The sequence below is a fragment of the Diabrotica virgifera genome, chromosome 7, assembly GCF_917563875.1.
Source record: "Diabrotica virgifera virgifera chromosome 7, PGI_DIABVI_V3a".
NCBI classification, from domain to species: domain Eukaryota; kingdom Metazoa; phylum Arthropoda; class Insecta; order Coleoptera; family Chrysomelidae; genus Diabrotica; species Diabrotica virgifera.
Window position 1 is genome coordinate 102,055,035 of NC_065449.1, and position 15,706 is coordinate 102,070,740.

Below are 15,706 nucleotides of genomic sequence, written 5' to 3' on the forward strand. Positions count from 1 at the left end.
TCTGAATCGAAAACAAGCAAAACCATCATTTTATTATTTTTATTTCCTATTACTCGGATTTGAGTACTGAAAGTTCCTCTGCTGCCCGTTTTTCCTAGACGAATGAAAGCGAAATGTGATCGTTTCCCTTTCGTTTTCTATATTCGTCGTCTGCTGTCTTATTAATTGAAAAAGTCGCAGATTGAGGATGTACCAGTAAGAACTTTCAAACACGAAGGATCTCAGTTTTCTACCATTTTAATTTATTAAATTGGTGGATTCTGCATCTGAGATTCTTCAATTTTTTAAATAGAAAAAACTTTACATTTTTTATTAACATGATAATAACAAAACTATAAAATAAGTTGGTTTCAATAAGAAACATACCAGAGATTTTCATAAGATTGCATCTCTAAAAACCCTATACTTTTCTCTTGTCTGCTCCCAACTTGAAACTTAAACTGTAATCTGGTGTCTCTATAATCAAACGTACTGGGTTGGGATAAAGTATGGAATTAAGCAAATATCTTTGAAACGAAAAGAGCAATATTTATGAAACTTTGCATGCAAGTACAGTGACGCAAAAGGCATCTGTTGCCATATTTTTTGTTACTACTTTACTTCCGGTTTCACCGGAAATAACCTTAACTTATTTAATTTAAATGGGACACCCTGTTTTTTGCGGATTTTTAAAAGAACTTGTTATTTTTAATTCATACATACCAAATTTGGTAGAAAAAATTTGTTAAAAAGTGTGTGTAGATAATTTTTTGTATTAATACAACCTAGTGGGAAATCAACGAGTCCCATCTATACCTATAAGACTGAAATTGTTGTTTACATGCACTGCATGACTTATTTGAATTTAGCATAGTAGGTAAAACTATTAATGAACTAATTGACAGAAATAAGTTGTACTAAAAATCGTTCATTTAAGTGAAAAAGATCGTATTGAAATATTAATGATAATCAGTTATGGTGAATTTTCATTTTTTGGAAGTGAATTTTCCAAATCGATGGATTGGACGTAGATGATTCATAGAGTGGCCCACTCGTTCTTCGGACCTCAACCCGTTAGATTTTTTTTCTTTGGGGTTATCTAAAATCACGTGTTTACGTTGGACGACCAACATGCCTGCAAGATTTGAGACAAAGAATAATTGATGAATGTGAACGAATACGTGGAGAAATCTTGCAAAAAGTTACCCACGAATTTATTTATAGGCTTGCACGTTGTCAGGAGGTGAACAGCAAACATTTTCAACATTTGAAATTATTTTGAATTATTGAATTATTTTTAATATCATTGGTCTAACCTATTTTTAAATTGTAAAGAGATTTATGTGGCGTACAAAACCGAATATATATAAAAAAAATTACAAAATGTACCACATATAAATCAGACGTACACCCGGAAAGAAAAGTACTATACGGTGACAGTCTGGGAATGGCTCGCGGCTAGACAAAACAGTGGAGATGGTCGTGCGGTCCACAAAACAAAAATAATCTAAAGTTATATAAGGGCGCCAGGTAAATTGGCCCACAGCCTTCCCTACGTTACTATTTAATAAACCACCAACTTACCAATAGGTTTACTACCAAAATACTAAGTATAGTATACAACCTGAATAAATAAAAAATAAATGAAATTGTCTGAGATTAGCAATTACTCAATTTTTGATAAATATATTCCCAAGATATTTGAAAACAATTACATATTACAATTATTTTATTTAACTTTACGATAGGTTTAATAAAAAAAGAATATAAAAATGCGGCTTCTACTTGCCTAACAAAAATGCATATGTTATTTCTATTTAATTGCACGGTAAAAGGTGTGTAAAAAAGTACCGGACGCTAAGGGGTGTGTGGTTCAATACCAACAAAAAAAAATAATTAACCCAAATAGGACACCACGAGAGCTCAAGTGCGTGCGCAGACAATAATATAAAAAAAATAGATCTATTTCAAATATTTAACCCACCCTTAGACGCAGTTTGCAAAATTATACTAGGTATGTGTAAATATTAAACGAATAAACTAATCCGCAAATAATCTTTAAAAACTGTGTATAGTATTTGTAAATATTAAAATAAAAACAAACCGCAAATAATCTTTAAAAAAACTATTGTATTCCATAAACAAATTAGACGGCGCGGCGCTTAAATTTTCCGTCGAAAATTAATTATCGATCCATACCTCGAATATTCAATCAAATATATACTTCACCGCGTGGCCTTCTCGTTATTCGCGGTGTGCAAGTACTCGGAAGGGATACGCGAAACGATCGTGCGCGAATAGCGGAGAAATATTGCAACTTTCTTAAATAATTCATATTGTCAATTGAAATTGTCAAATTGACGTACATTTCATACCTATTGTCATTAAAGAAGAAAAATTATATATTGCTTCACAATATTGATATGATATGCAATTATTATATAAAGGTAAATTTAATTAATTGTATTTTGCTTGCAGTACTGCATTTTAATAAGTAATTTTATTTACTACATACAATTGTTTACGTTTTAATAATATAACCTAAATCTTATTTTTTCTTCTTATTATTTTTTTTTGACTATGGCCTTGACAATTATCCAGTAACCAGGACCATATGATTGGCCAATATAATTAAAAGTGCGAATAAAAGTGCAGAGCGAAGAAACCAGGTGTCGCTTTTCCGAACTTGCACGGTCCCAATAGGACAGTGTGTCTCCACTCCAAACTCCAAGAGTACCATTCGTAAATCCACTGCGACTTAATTAGGTAGATAAGAACTCCAAAAATACGATGTACCGATGTACATAAACTTGTATGACAATGTTGGACAAGTTGAAAATTACAGCCAGACAGAAACAAGAAAAACCCCTTTTTAGCCAGGTTAGGGGTTTAAAATACTCCAAATTGGACTCGTGATTAAAGGCTAATTTCTTGATTTAAATGCGACTTTGGGATAGGCATGTGCACGCTAAATCCGCTTTTAACGAAGTTGTGGATATTTCCAAAAATCCTTCCACGAAAGCGGCAAATCCCCCTTGAACATCCACACAGTTTGTACTAGACCAGATCCCACATGGAACAGCAGCAAAAAAAACAGAATGCCGATTTTAAACTAGCACGAACTTTCAGGTGCAACCGTCAAACCCAAAATCCCGTTCTTCTCCGTTGTGTTCCCGAACGTCTGACACACTGGATACACGGAGGTCACCGAATAATACCGATATTCAAACATTTAAATTTTGTGATCCTAAATATTCCAAGATATCTCTAGGAAGAACGATCTAAATTAGTTTCTTCACAAAAGTGGACATTTTCCCTTAACTTCAGAAAAATTTGATAGGCATTACCCCTATTTAAAAACTACTAATGTTTCATTTTTCGCCACCTTGATTATAATGTCAATTATAATTAAAATAGGCAACCGATTTAACATGTCAAGAATTGTTTAAATTATTGAAAATAGAGGTGGGACTTCCTACTTCAAATTTGGAACGTAACATTTATTTCTTATTTTAATAGTTTTTTCTTCCAAACTTGGTATGTATGAATTAAAAATAATAAAAAACAAGTTCTTTTAAAATCTGCAAAAATATAAAGGGTGTCCCATTTAAAGTAAATAAGTTAAGGGTATTTCCGGTGAAACCGGAAGTGGAGTAGTAACAAAAAATATGGCATCAGATGCCTTTTGCGTGACTGTACTTGCATGCAAAGTTTCATAAATATTGTTCTTTTCGTTTCAAAGATATTTGCTTGGTTCAGTGCCGGATTTATATTGTTTACGAGTGTAGGCCACTTTATTTGCGCCGCCCCATGTACCTTACTAAAATAATAATTTTCCATATGTAGTAAGAAACGAACTAAGGTTGATCAAAATAATGAATTAGTCATTAGGAAGGGCTTAAGGAAACAATAATTACAATTTTTTACGGGACTTTTTAATAGCAAAATCATTTATAATATCATCATAGTTTATAGTGTTCATTATCTCTGCTTCTATGTAGAGAAGAGCCAAAGAATTCATTTTTTCTTGAGACAATGAAGACCTTTGATAATTTTTTACTCGTTTTAAACAGGAAAAACTTCTTTCCCCAGAGCAATTCGTAGCCGGAGTCGAAAGTGCGATGCGGAGAACTATATCTAAGTTAGGGTAAACATTAGACAGCGAGTGATTCCTCAAAAACGTTGAGAGACTGAGCAATGAGTTTGATCTAGGCTTCACTGCACATTCTGCAACATTACTAGAGGAATGTAACTGTGAAAATGCACACATTCTTGAACCAAATCTTCCTCTAAATCATTGGTATAATATTTCACCAGCGACTGGGCTTTTTCGGTAACTATTTGTGTTGAAAATTCAGTAATTTTTGTTAAAAATAAAAACTTTTCTTTAAAGTTTAAGTAAGCATTATGCCTTCTCTCTATTTCAGCCCTCAGTCTATCAAGGATGACCAAAAAGGTGTCCACTCTGAAAAAATCTCTGGAGCCGTAGGGTGTTTCAGGTTCTTCATTCGATGTTTCATCCGTCATTTTTTTTCTTTTAGGTTGCCTCTTTATTTCACCTTGATATTGCTTAAGAGCGCTCATCTCAATTGCTTTTTCTTCAAAATAGTCAAAGTTGTCTCGTTCTGCTATTGTAAACTCTACTAGAGATCCATAGAGATCAGATACCGTCAAAACATCTACAGATGAGCTCTGAATCTGAATACTCACTTTATTTAATCTCTCCAAAATAGCATTCCAAAATACGACCATGAAAGCAGTTTCAAGTTTTTCTAATTTAATGCGAATTCCTTTTGCCTCATTTCGCGGGACGGGTTTCTCTGTAGTGTCATTTTCAATAATTTTTAAAACTGTTACTACTTCATCCCAAGAATCTCTTAGACTTTTACAGGCATCTGATCTAGCCGACCAACGAGTTAGATTCACTCTCTTGAGCCTCTTTCCTCTTCCTATCTCATTTATCAGTTTTTTCCAACGTTCGGTTGACTTCACGAAGAAAGTATATACCTCCTCCAGCAACATGAAAAAGCGGCAGGCTTCTGGACAAGACTCAGCGGCCGAGGTTCCCACCAAATTCAGTGAATGAGCTGCACAAGGAACAAACATGGCAAATGGTGCTTGTTCTTGAATTTTAGCTTGTAAACCATTGTAAATCCCTGACATGTTAGAGGCATTATCATAAGATTGACCACGGCAATCTTTGAGATTAATGTTTAACTGTTCTAGCTCTATAGTAATGGCATCAAACATTTCTTGAGCTTTGTGTCCTACAGAAGGTAAGAATTTGATAAATCTTTCACATGGTTCTCCGTTATCTAAAACATATCGAATGACAAGCGTTAGCTGATCTATATGTGCTGCATCCGGTGTTGAGTCCACAATCAAAGAAAAGTACTTTGCTTTTTTTATCTCATTACTAATGTATATTAATACTTTTTCAGCCATTAAAGAAATAAATTCGTCACAAACAGTTTTCGATAGGTAACTAGTTGTTCCTGATCCTTGGTTTGCATATCTTTCAATGTGTTTAGCTAGTAATGGGTCAAATTCTGCTATTAATTCCAGAAGCATAATGTAATTTCCACTATGCTGGTCACCATACTTTTCATTACTTCCTCTAAAAGCGAGACCTCTAGAAGCTAATCCTTTTATAACAGCAACAACCCTCTTTAAAATGTTCTTCCAGTAAGAAATTTCTTCGTTAAGTTGGATAGTTAAGGAAGATTGGATATTGCCGTGAATCACACTTCTAGCTCTTAAAGCGAGAATGCATGATTTATGACTTGGAGAGTTTTCGTGTTGAGCTACTCGAACTTCTGCATTCTTCCAATCATTGAAGCCTTGCTCGTCAAACTGTGTCTTGTTCTCAAAAGATCCAAAGGCCATACAGGGTCCACAAAATACCGAGCTTTTGCTTTCCGAATAGACGAGCCAATTCCTTTCTTTAACTTCATTATTCTTCATTTTTCTGTAAAATATATTTTTTGGTAAATAACGGCGATGATCGGAATACATTCTTCCACTTTTTGTGAAATCACAGGACTTGTTTTGTTCAAAACCATTTCTGGCAATAATATCTCTCGTTAAATCGTTTATTTCCCATAAGGCTGGATCTGTGTTTAGTTTTGTTATTGAATGAATTTCAGTTGATGTCGTAACTATAGCCACTTCTTCGTTATCTGACTTTGAATAACACTTACTTGTTGAAGGTATTTCGGTGTCAGAATCAGGAGGATGAACAAGTTTTACTGGACACGACTGATTTGACTGTTTTTGATGGTACAGGCTCTTCACCTCAACCGGAACAGAACCTTGTTCATGTTGATTTTCCTTATTATTACTAATCCCCGAGTTCTCTTGTGCATTACGTAAACCCTCGTTGCTGTTTTCACTCTTAAAAAAAGCTTCTATTTTCCTGGTCTTCTGAAGTGCGTGTTCTTGTTTATCTTTTTTTATTTTGGCATTTTTTCTGTACTCAGCACCGCTAAGTCTTTTCCTTCCATCACTCATTTTCCGTCAGTTTGAGGACGCTATCAATCTGTAAAAAGAAAAAAGACGTGAATAACTGCGCCAGTGTGTGCGCCAACTAGAAAACGTCATGACATGTCTCAAATTTTAATATATTCATCTTTCATTATCTTTCATTTTAATGAGGCAAAATTTTCATTTAATGAGTGTAAATGATAAAAATATATTAGAGTATTGCTACCATTGTGTAGAACTTACCTATTTCAACAGAAACTTTCACCAACAAAGTATAAATGATTAAATAAATATAAATAAATAAATAATTATTGAGAATCACTGATTTTTTCTTCAGAAGTAAGTAGTCGTTATGTGTTTTGTATAGATAATAGCGAGGCGACTCGAGCATAGCGTATGCAATCGATGCTTGCAAAACACTGCCGCTTTGAACTGTGCGGGCGGTTTGTCGAATGTCGAGCGCGGGTAGGAAATGGAGGTGGTTCGGCTCATGTTCGGCTGCATTGAGTCACTGCTCCCGCCGCGTCGTCGCCCCGCTGCTGTTATCCATCAGTCAGATACAGTCACACAATAATAGTATAGTAGATATTATTAGTATATTATTATGTAGATAAAAACGGTAAAAATACCTAGGATTGATAATTTTCGATATGTGAGTTTCTATGAGAATTTAACGTATTAGTATAAAAAACCATGAGACAACCTGTGAACTTGTTTGACCTTTATTCTCTATAATTAAGTGAGCTTCCTGTAAAATCTGCCGCCCCTAAGACGCTGCCGCCTATAGGCCGCGGCCTATTGACAAATCCAGGACTGACAGGTTCCATACTTCATCCCAACTCTGTATATTAAAAAGTTAGAAGATTTCTAATGTACTGTTTTTTTAAATTGCGTAGACCATATTTACTTTTCTATGTTCTTTACTGAAGAACTAATTATGGTTAACACATTAACACTCCAACCACAATTTAAACATAAAAAGGAATTATCAAATCAAGCTTGAAGCACCTGCTCTAATAAAAATGCATTTCTGGAAGAAAAAACCTGTTAATAAAGTTTTAAACTAAAAATGACTACCCGATTGTCATTTATAAACAAGGAATTCCAGGAGATTGAAGAAAAGAAATAACAAAACACCACATTTCAGAGCATTTCACCAGCATTTCAGAGACACTCAAAAGAAGGGACTCAAAGATGACAACAATGCCATATCGTCTGTGTCGTTCTTATACCTCGTAATCCACAAAAATTAGAAAATGCGTTTTTTGCAGATTTTTATAATGTAAAGCTAAACTCGTATGTTCAAAAAACCTTGTAAGCCATACTTCATTACTTATATTATTAAATGGGTTTCTAATAGCATGTATCCCCATTAGTCAGAGTATGAATAGAAATAGTTTTTCTTATCTCCTGAACAATCGTGATTTTGGGGTTACAAGGTATTAGAAAGACACAGACGATCAGGGCCGCGCCGTCCATAAGGGCGGAGAGGGGCGGTGCCCCCCGGCGCTGAAACAAAAAGGCGCCGGCAGGTGCCGAAAAAAAAATTGACAATAGCGAAATTACCAGAAATATTAGTAATATTTTATTATCTTGTAAAATTGAAAATTTACCAATCGTAAGTAGATATAAAAATCGCAGTTATTATTACTTTGATCCCCAACCGTTGATAATTTCTCTCATTAAACTGAACTATTAGTCCATTCACTCACGGTAAAATATTGCAAAACCTCTGAATCTTAAAGAACAGCTTGGATTAACATGAAATTTGGCATACACACAGCTATAATGTCAAAGAAGAAAATGTTATTGTGTCAACGTGTGCTTTTGCCATAGGGGAGTACCACCCCTTCACGAGGGTGAAAAAATATACGTTTAAAATAAGTCCGGAAGTGGATAAACTAACGAATTGTAAGTATGTAACTATAAAGTTAAGTTGTTCTATAAAGTTTTTATATTACTTAAGTCGTTGATTGAATACACGGATTGTATTAAATCAACGCTTAAGTCAATATCTACTTTTCGAGTTATTTGCGAGTGAATATGTTCATTTTTCAACAAAAAAAAACACGTTTTTAGACGGTTTTCCGAAAATAACTCAAAAAGTAAGTATTTTATCGAAAATATATTCTTAGGAAAAATTTTGAAAAAAAGGCATTTCCTTCAAAATTTCAAAATATTATTTTTTATTTAAAACCAGTTTTTTTCAAAAATAAGCACTTTGAAATGGTAAAAGTTCCAGATCATATAAATGTACGTAAGTGAAGTAAATTGTAAATCTGTAACGATTATTTTCATTTGTGATGCTAATTAAGCGGAGATTTTTACGATGTTTTTTACCAAAAACAAAGGGACCAACTTTATTTTCAGCGTTACTGGCCTACTTTTGCTGCTAGAAACTTTTTTAAAAACAAAAATAAAGCTTTTTCTAAAGATTTTAAAAAAGTCATAACGAGTTTTGCCCGAAAAAAGCTTCATTGTTTGGTTATTTCACGTTGAAATGTTCGATTTGGTATTTGACGAATAATAACCCACTTGTCTAGAGGGTCGTGCACAAGTTTTTTTAATTCTTTTATAAGCATTATATTTTTTCTAAAAGAACATTTTATATTATTGCTAAGAACATTTTTTTCAATAAAATACACACTGTTTGTGTTATTTGCGAAAAACCGTCTAAAATCGTGTTTTTATGTTGAAAAATGAACACTCGCAAATAAGTTTTTTTAATTCTTTTATAAGCATTATATTTTTCTAAAAGAACATTTTATATTTTTGCTAAGAACATTTTTTTCAATAAAATACACACTTTTATGTTATTTGCGAAAAACCGTCAAAAACCGTGTTTTTATGTTGAAAAATGAACATATTCACTCGCAAATAACTCAAAATTATTGACTTGAAATAGCGAAAAAACTGTATATTATGGAACAAAAGTTGCTTAGAATTAGTCAGTTTATCCACTTCCGGACTTAATTTTATAATTTTAACGTATATTTTTTCATCCCCGACGGCGCATTATCAATTTTTTCTTTGTTATAAATTAGCTATGAGTATGCCAAATTCCATGTCAATCCAAACAGTTCTTTAAAATACGGAGCAAAAACCGTGAGCAAATGGACTATAACAATAATTATATTTATCTGTTCTCTGATAATGTAATCGTTGTTTTTTGTAAATATTTATAGGATTCATAATAATTTATCAGCATATTACTTTCCTGCTGCTGAAAATCTAAGAGCAGAAAATAAGGGTTACCCAGAATGCCATGCTAAGAACCGCAAGGAGACATAATACCAAATAATATCAGGCAAAGAACCAAAATCAAAGACATAGTAGAACATGTAGCAAAAAAGTAATGGAGATGTGCAGGTCATGTGGCAAGAACACCGAACAACAGCTAGACTAGAAGATTATTGGAATAGCGACCGCAGGCGGACAATCGGATAAACGAAGCAGATATCGATCACCAAGGCGCTGGAGTGACGATTTAAAGAGAACTGCCGGGAACTGGATAGCTAGTACCTCAAGATATGGAGACATGGAGAAACTTAGAGGAGGCCTATGTTCAGCAGTGGACGATAACGGTTAGATTATAATGATGATGATACTTTCCTAACACATAAAAAATAGTTTGTAGGTATACCGTAAAACGATTCACTAAGCTACAAAAAAACTACTTACAAAGGAAGGAGGAAAGGGGCGCCTAAAATTACTTGCCCCGGGGCGCTTGAAAGCCTTGGCGCGGCCCTGCAGACGATATATAAAGAGCTTATCAAAAAATTGAAAAAATAGGAAACAAAAACATTAAAAACAACCACCACTCTGAGATCTATCTTGTCCAAAACCAAACCTAATAACACAAAAGAAAGATCTGAAAACTGCATCTATAAAATACCCTGTGAATGCAACAATTTCTATGTGGGAGAAACTGCAAGACAACCAAGTATAAGGGTAAACGAGCATGAAACATTTTTTTTTATTATCTCCCTTTATTGACAATCAGATATAAAACAAACATCTTAAGTCAATTTGTTGGTCTTACAGAGAGAGAGAGAGAGAGAGAGAGAGACATACTTTATTGATACAATGTACCAAAAGGCCATCGACCGAAGTCTTTCAGCCAATTTACACAATTAATATACATTATTACAATATGTTTTTTGTTAATATTAATACAATACAATAATTAAAAAAAAATATTTGTATGTGGCGGTAATCACCATATCACTGACAATCAAGTTGTTTATTGTCTTGATGGTGACGTGGAGAGGTAAACATCCAGCGATGTTTCCTCAGTTACCTCTTAGGTCGAAGGGGCAAGTTTCTTCTGAGTCTTCTATTGTGGACAGGTTGCAGTAGTGGATGAAGTAGTGGATTAGGATGGTCTTCTAGTTTGTTGTGGTGTTTTCTGTTGTTTTCTCGGATGACTTCGGTTACATATGGAATTTTTAGATCTGTGTGTAGAGTTTGGTTTGATACATACCATGGTGCATTAACTATTGCTCGAAGTATCTTGGATTGCGCTCTCTGGATAATCACAGTATTGGATTTTCTAGCACAGCCCCACAGTTCAATGCCATAAGTCCAGATTGGCTTTATCACTGCTTTATATATTAGCAGTTTGTTTTCTATTGAAAGGTGGGATTTTCTTCCAATGAGCCAGTAAAGTTCTTTGGTTTTTAGGTCAAGTTGCATTCTTTTCTTTGTTATATGGTGTTTCCAGTTGAGTTTATTGTCAAAGTGTAGCCCTAGATATTTGACTTGATTACTTTGTGGTATTTTTATTTGATTGATGGTTACTGGTGGGCAGGTTCCAGTCCGGAGAGTGAATGTTATATGGGATGATTTTGTTTCGTTTACCTTAAACTTTCACTTCTTCAGCCATATTTCAAGTGAGTTTAGATGCTCTTGGAGATTTTGTGTTGCTGCAATAGGATCGTCATGCTTGGCAAAAATAGCAGTGTCGTCTGCAAATGTCCCGATGGTTGTTTTATCATTTGTAGGCAAGTCATATGTATATAGTATGTACAATAATGGCCCTAGTATGCTCCCTTGTGGTACGCCAGAGTGAATAGGCTTGTATTCCGAGACTTCTTCATTAACTTTTACTTTAAACTGCCGTTCGTGTAGGTAGGCTTTCAGTAGGTTGTAGTAACTTGCTGGAAGAATTCTTTTTATTTTGCATAACAAGCCTGGATGCCAGACTTTGTCAAAAGCCTGACTGATGTCTATAAAGGCTGCTGTGCAGTACTGCTGATTTTCAAGTGACTGGTTGATGGCATTGACTATGCGATGGCATTGTTGTATCGTTGAATGTCTTTGTCGAAATCCGAACTGATGATCTGGGATCCAATTTTGTGGATTTATTTCTGCATTTATTCTGTTTAGGATAAGTCTTTCAAGCAACTTGGAGATTGTTGGTAATAAGCTGATAGGCCTATATGATGAGACATCTAGAGGGTTTTTGCCAGGCTTTGGTATCATAATTATTTGTCCAATTTTGAGTGCTTTGGGCCAGTAGTCACATCTAAGTATTGCATTGAATATGTGCAATAGTTTAACTATGCCCTTTTTGGGTATTTCTTTTAACATTTTTGCGGTTATCAGATCTTCGCCTGGTGCCTTCTTTGGGTTTAGGGTGGCAATTACGTCTCTAATTTCTTTTGGAGTAAATAGTTTTATTTGGTCCTGTATCTGTAGTGGTTCTTCTAATATTTGGTTCGCTTCTGGTACTTGGTCGTCATTTAGTGGAGTAAAAACTTCTGCTAAATACTCGGCAAATAGGTCAGCCTTTTCTTTACCACTTTTTGCCCATGGTCCTGGTGGTGTTGAATTTTTACGTATTGGAGGTAATGCTGTTATTGGCTTTCTCTTACTTTTTATGGGCTTCCATATAGAGTTGTCTTGTCTTGATAGATTGGTGATGTAATTCGTAAATGACTCATTTTTGACTTCTTGCAGCTTTGATTTTAATTTGTTGCTGATGCGATTGTATCTTGTTCTGCTGTCTGGTGTGTGTGTTCGTTGCCATGCAGATCTGGCCTTTCTTTTTTCAGCTACCAGTTTTTTTATTTCTAAAGGTATATTACTTATGTTTCTGTTGGGACTACTTTGTGGGGTAGCTGATTTAGCTGCATACTGTAGTATGTTTATAAATTTGTTATAGTCCTCTTCTATTTCTTCCGGTTTTTTCAGCCTCGTTGTTATTTTGATAGTATCGTGAATTTTGTCGGAAAGTGTCCCAGTTTGTTTTATTGTTGTGCAGGTGGAGTTTTGGTTTTTTAGTGATAACTGTTGTACTTACCGTTGCTATTATTGGGCTATGGAAAGTAGTTAGGTCATAGCTTGGTGTTATATCTGTATAAGTTATACCAATACCGTTTGTTATGAAGAAGTCCAATAAATCTGGTTTTTTGTTGGGATCGGTCGGCCAGTATGTTGGTGTTCCCGTTGAGATAAATGAGTAATTCTTATTTTGTATAACATATGCCAGTTCTCTGCCTTTTGTTGTTATAAGTTGTGACCCCCACAAGGTATGCTTGCTGTTGTAATCTCCCCCAGCAATGAATTTTGGTCCTAAAGTTTGGAAAAATTCTTCATAGTGTTCTCGTTTTAGATTATGGCGAGGAGGGCAGTACACAGCTGTTACACTGACATTATATGGAAGTGCTTCAAAGCTTACTGTCTCTTGCTTGGATGTGTTCTTCTTTGTACTTCAGTAGTTCATGATGTTTAATATTTTCTTTGATGAGTATTGCTGTACCTCCGTGGGCTGTGCCGTCAGGATGCTCAGTATGATATAGTTTATATTTAGGTATGTTAAAATAAGTTCTGTTCGTAAAGTGCGTTTCACTAATTAAAAATATGTCAATTTTATTTATGTCTAGAAATATTTTCACTTCTTCTGTATGGTTTGGAAGGCCGTTGGCATTCCATTGAGCTATTCGAAGAAACTTAGCCATTTATTTCATTTTGTTCATAAGCATGGTAAGCATGTTGAGGACCATGCTATTTTGTTGGATTAGTTGGTTGAATAGATTCTTGAATTCTTTCAAGAACTTGTTTAACACAGTGGTTGTATCTTCTGTTTGGTTGTGTTTAGTTACTTCAGCGTAGCTCAAGCCCTGGGGCAGTGGATTGGATCGTTGTTGTGTGTTTCTTGTGTATATATCATTTGTGTAGATTGCTGATGGGTTTTGATGCTCTCCATTGTTTTTGTTGCTTCCTTTGGTAAGTTTCTTATAGTGATCACATCCCTTATAATTGGCTTGGTGGCCTCCATTGCATAACGCACATATGGCTGGCGTCTCCTTTGACTTTTTGCACGTGTTGGTATTGTGTGAGCCTCCGCATTTTACACAGACGAATGGTCTATTACAATATGATTTGGAATGTCCATATTGTTGGCATCTCATGCACTGTATTATACTGTTTTTTTGAGTTCGTGGAGGTTCTATGAGTACTACTCTGTTCTGTAGGCCTGTTATATTATAGACATCTTTATTGTTTTGCGCGGGTTCTAAATCTACAAAGAAGAGATTAAGTGGTTCTTTGGTTTTTTGTTGTTTTACATTAACTATGTTTCTCACTTTGTGCCCTAACTGAGATAGCTCACTTTTTATTTCATCAGTATTGGTTGAGTGATGTAAGTATCTGATCACGATTCTGTAGGCTCGTTCTTCTTTTAGTTGGTACGTGTGATGGTATATATTTTTTTCCTTGAACTCCTTAACCAATTTTCGGTATATTTCTGGTGTTTCACAATTTATTTTGACAACGTTGTTTATTAAACTTTTTGTCTGGTATTCTTCTTTTTTCGCTATTTCCTCTAATTGCTTTGTCATCTCGTTAAAATCCTGTACCCCATGTACAAATATTGGTGGAGGTTTTGGTATTTTGTTGGTTTCTGCGTTTCCAGTATTTTCTTCTGTTTCTTTTGACAGCGGTTGGAATCGGTTACCTGTTTCAATTTCGCTTGGATTTGGTTTGTTGTTATGTATTTTCTTCCTTTTATTGCTTCCCATGACTTGCCAAGCGTTTTTACTGTTTGTCTGATTTTCTTCTTCATCTTCGCTGGTTGATGTCATATAGTGAGTTTCTCTGTCTTCGATATTTGCACTATTTTTACTTGATGTCGGCATTTGCTGCTGAACTGGTTGAGAGTAATAGTTTGTATTTGCTGTCTGTATTGGGCCCGTGCAAGTTCGGCAAAGCGACCTCTATTTCTACGCTCTGTACTTTTATTCGCACTTTTAATTATATTGGCCAATTATATTAGTCCTGGTTGCTGGATAATTATCAAGGCCATAGTCCAAAAAATAATAAGAAGAAAAAATAAGATTCAGGTTATGTTATGCAAACGTACACAATTGTATGTAGTAAATAAACTTAGTTATTATAATGGAGTACTGCAAGCAAAATACAATTAATTAAATTTACCTTTATATAATAATTGCTTTATATAATAAAATATACGTCAATTTGACAATTTCAATTGACAATATGAATTATTTAAGATAGTTTCAATATTTCTCCGCGACTCACGCACGGTCGTTTCTCGTTTCCCTTCCAAGTACTTGCACACCGCGAATAGGAGTTGTATGATACTGTTGTTGCATAGTTGGCATATTCATGTTCATTGCATTTTCTGGTTGGTTCATCATTGTTGGCTGCCACTGTAGTTGGTTATTGGTTGCTTGTGTTATTTGTAGATTTATTGGATCACTCTGTATGTTTTGTTGTTGATAAACTGGTTGTCCATTTCTGAACCCAATAAGATTCCCCGAAGGGAACATATTGTTTTGTTTTTCTCACTTATTGCTAATGGGTTTTTTTTATTGTTGTTGATAAGATAATTAGAATTCTTAATCACCGGTTTTTCGGAGCGCTTTAACGATGTTTACACCTCGATGGCCCAGCGACGACTGTGAGCATGAAACATACATCAAGAACAGAGACTTTGAGAAATCTCAGATATGCAAACATGTCTGGGACAAGTACAATACACTAACGCAAATCTACTTTACAAAACCCTAAGTTACACAATCACATCTACAGATTGCAGTAAGATTGCAGAAATGAATTAACAAAATAACACACAAAAATAGTCAGAATTTGATGCCCCTAGGCCCTAGGGTAATAACACCAACCCAATTCTTTTTACAGCCACACACATACTGTGGCCTACAAGATGTAGGCTAAGTATATCAATTTTGAAAAGACATATCCTAATAAAAATAAATTA

The 15,706-nt window shown here is 34.7% G+C and overlaps 2 protein-coding genes across 4 annotated transcripts in view; both read right to left on the reverse strand.

Moving 5' to 3' along the window:
* The window catches only part of LOC114332385 (fatty-acid amide hydrolase 2-A), a 180,156-nt gene that overhangs the window by 163,325 nt on the left and 1,125 nt on the right, over window positions 1–15,706 (reverse strand). The gene's annotated exons all lie outside the window — the stretch shown is intronic.
* On the reverse strand, window positions 3,746–6,903 carry LOC126887889 (zinc finger MYM-type protein 1-like). The gene is made up of 2 exons (XM_050655789.1): window positions 6,706–6,903; window positions 3,746–6,517 (listed from the first exon to the last, which is right to left on the reverse strand). The coding sequence occupies exon 2, from the start codon at window positions 6,487–6,489 to the stop codon at window positions 4,195–4,197; it is 2,295 nt and encodes a 764-aa protein (XP_050511746.1). The 5' UTR covers window positions 6,490–6,517; window positions 6,706–6,903; the 3' UTR covers window positions 3,746–4,194.

What these genes read in the sequence shown, in the direction of transcription:
- LOC126887889 (XM_050655789.1), bottom strand. Translation starts at nt 6,489, where the DNA reads ATGAGTGATGGAAGGAAAAGACTTAGCGGTGCTGAGTACAGAAAAAAT.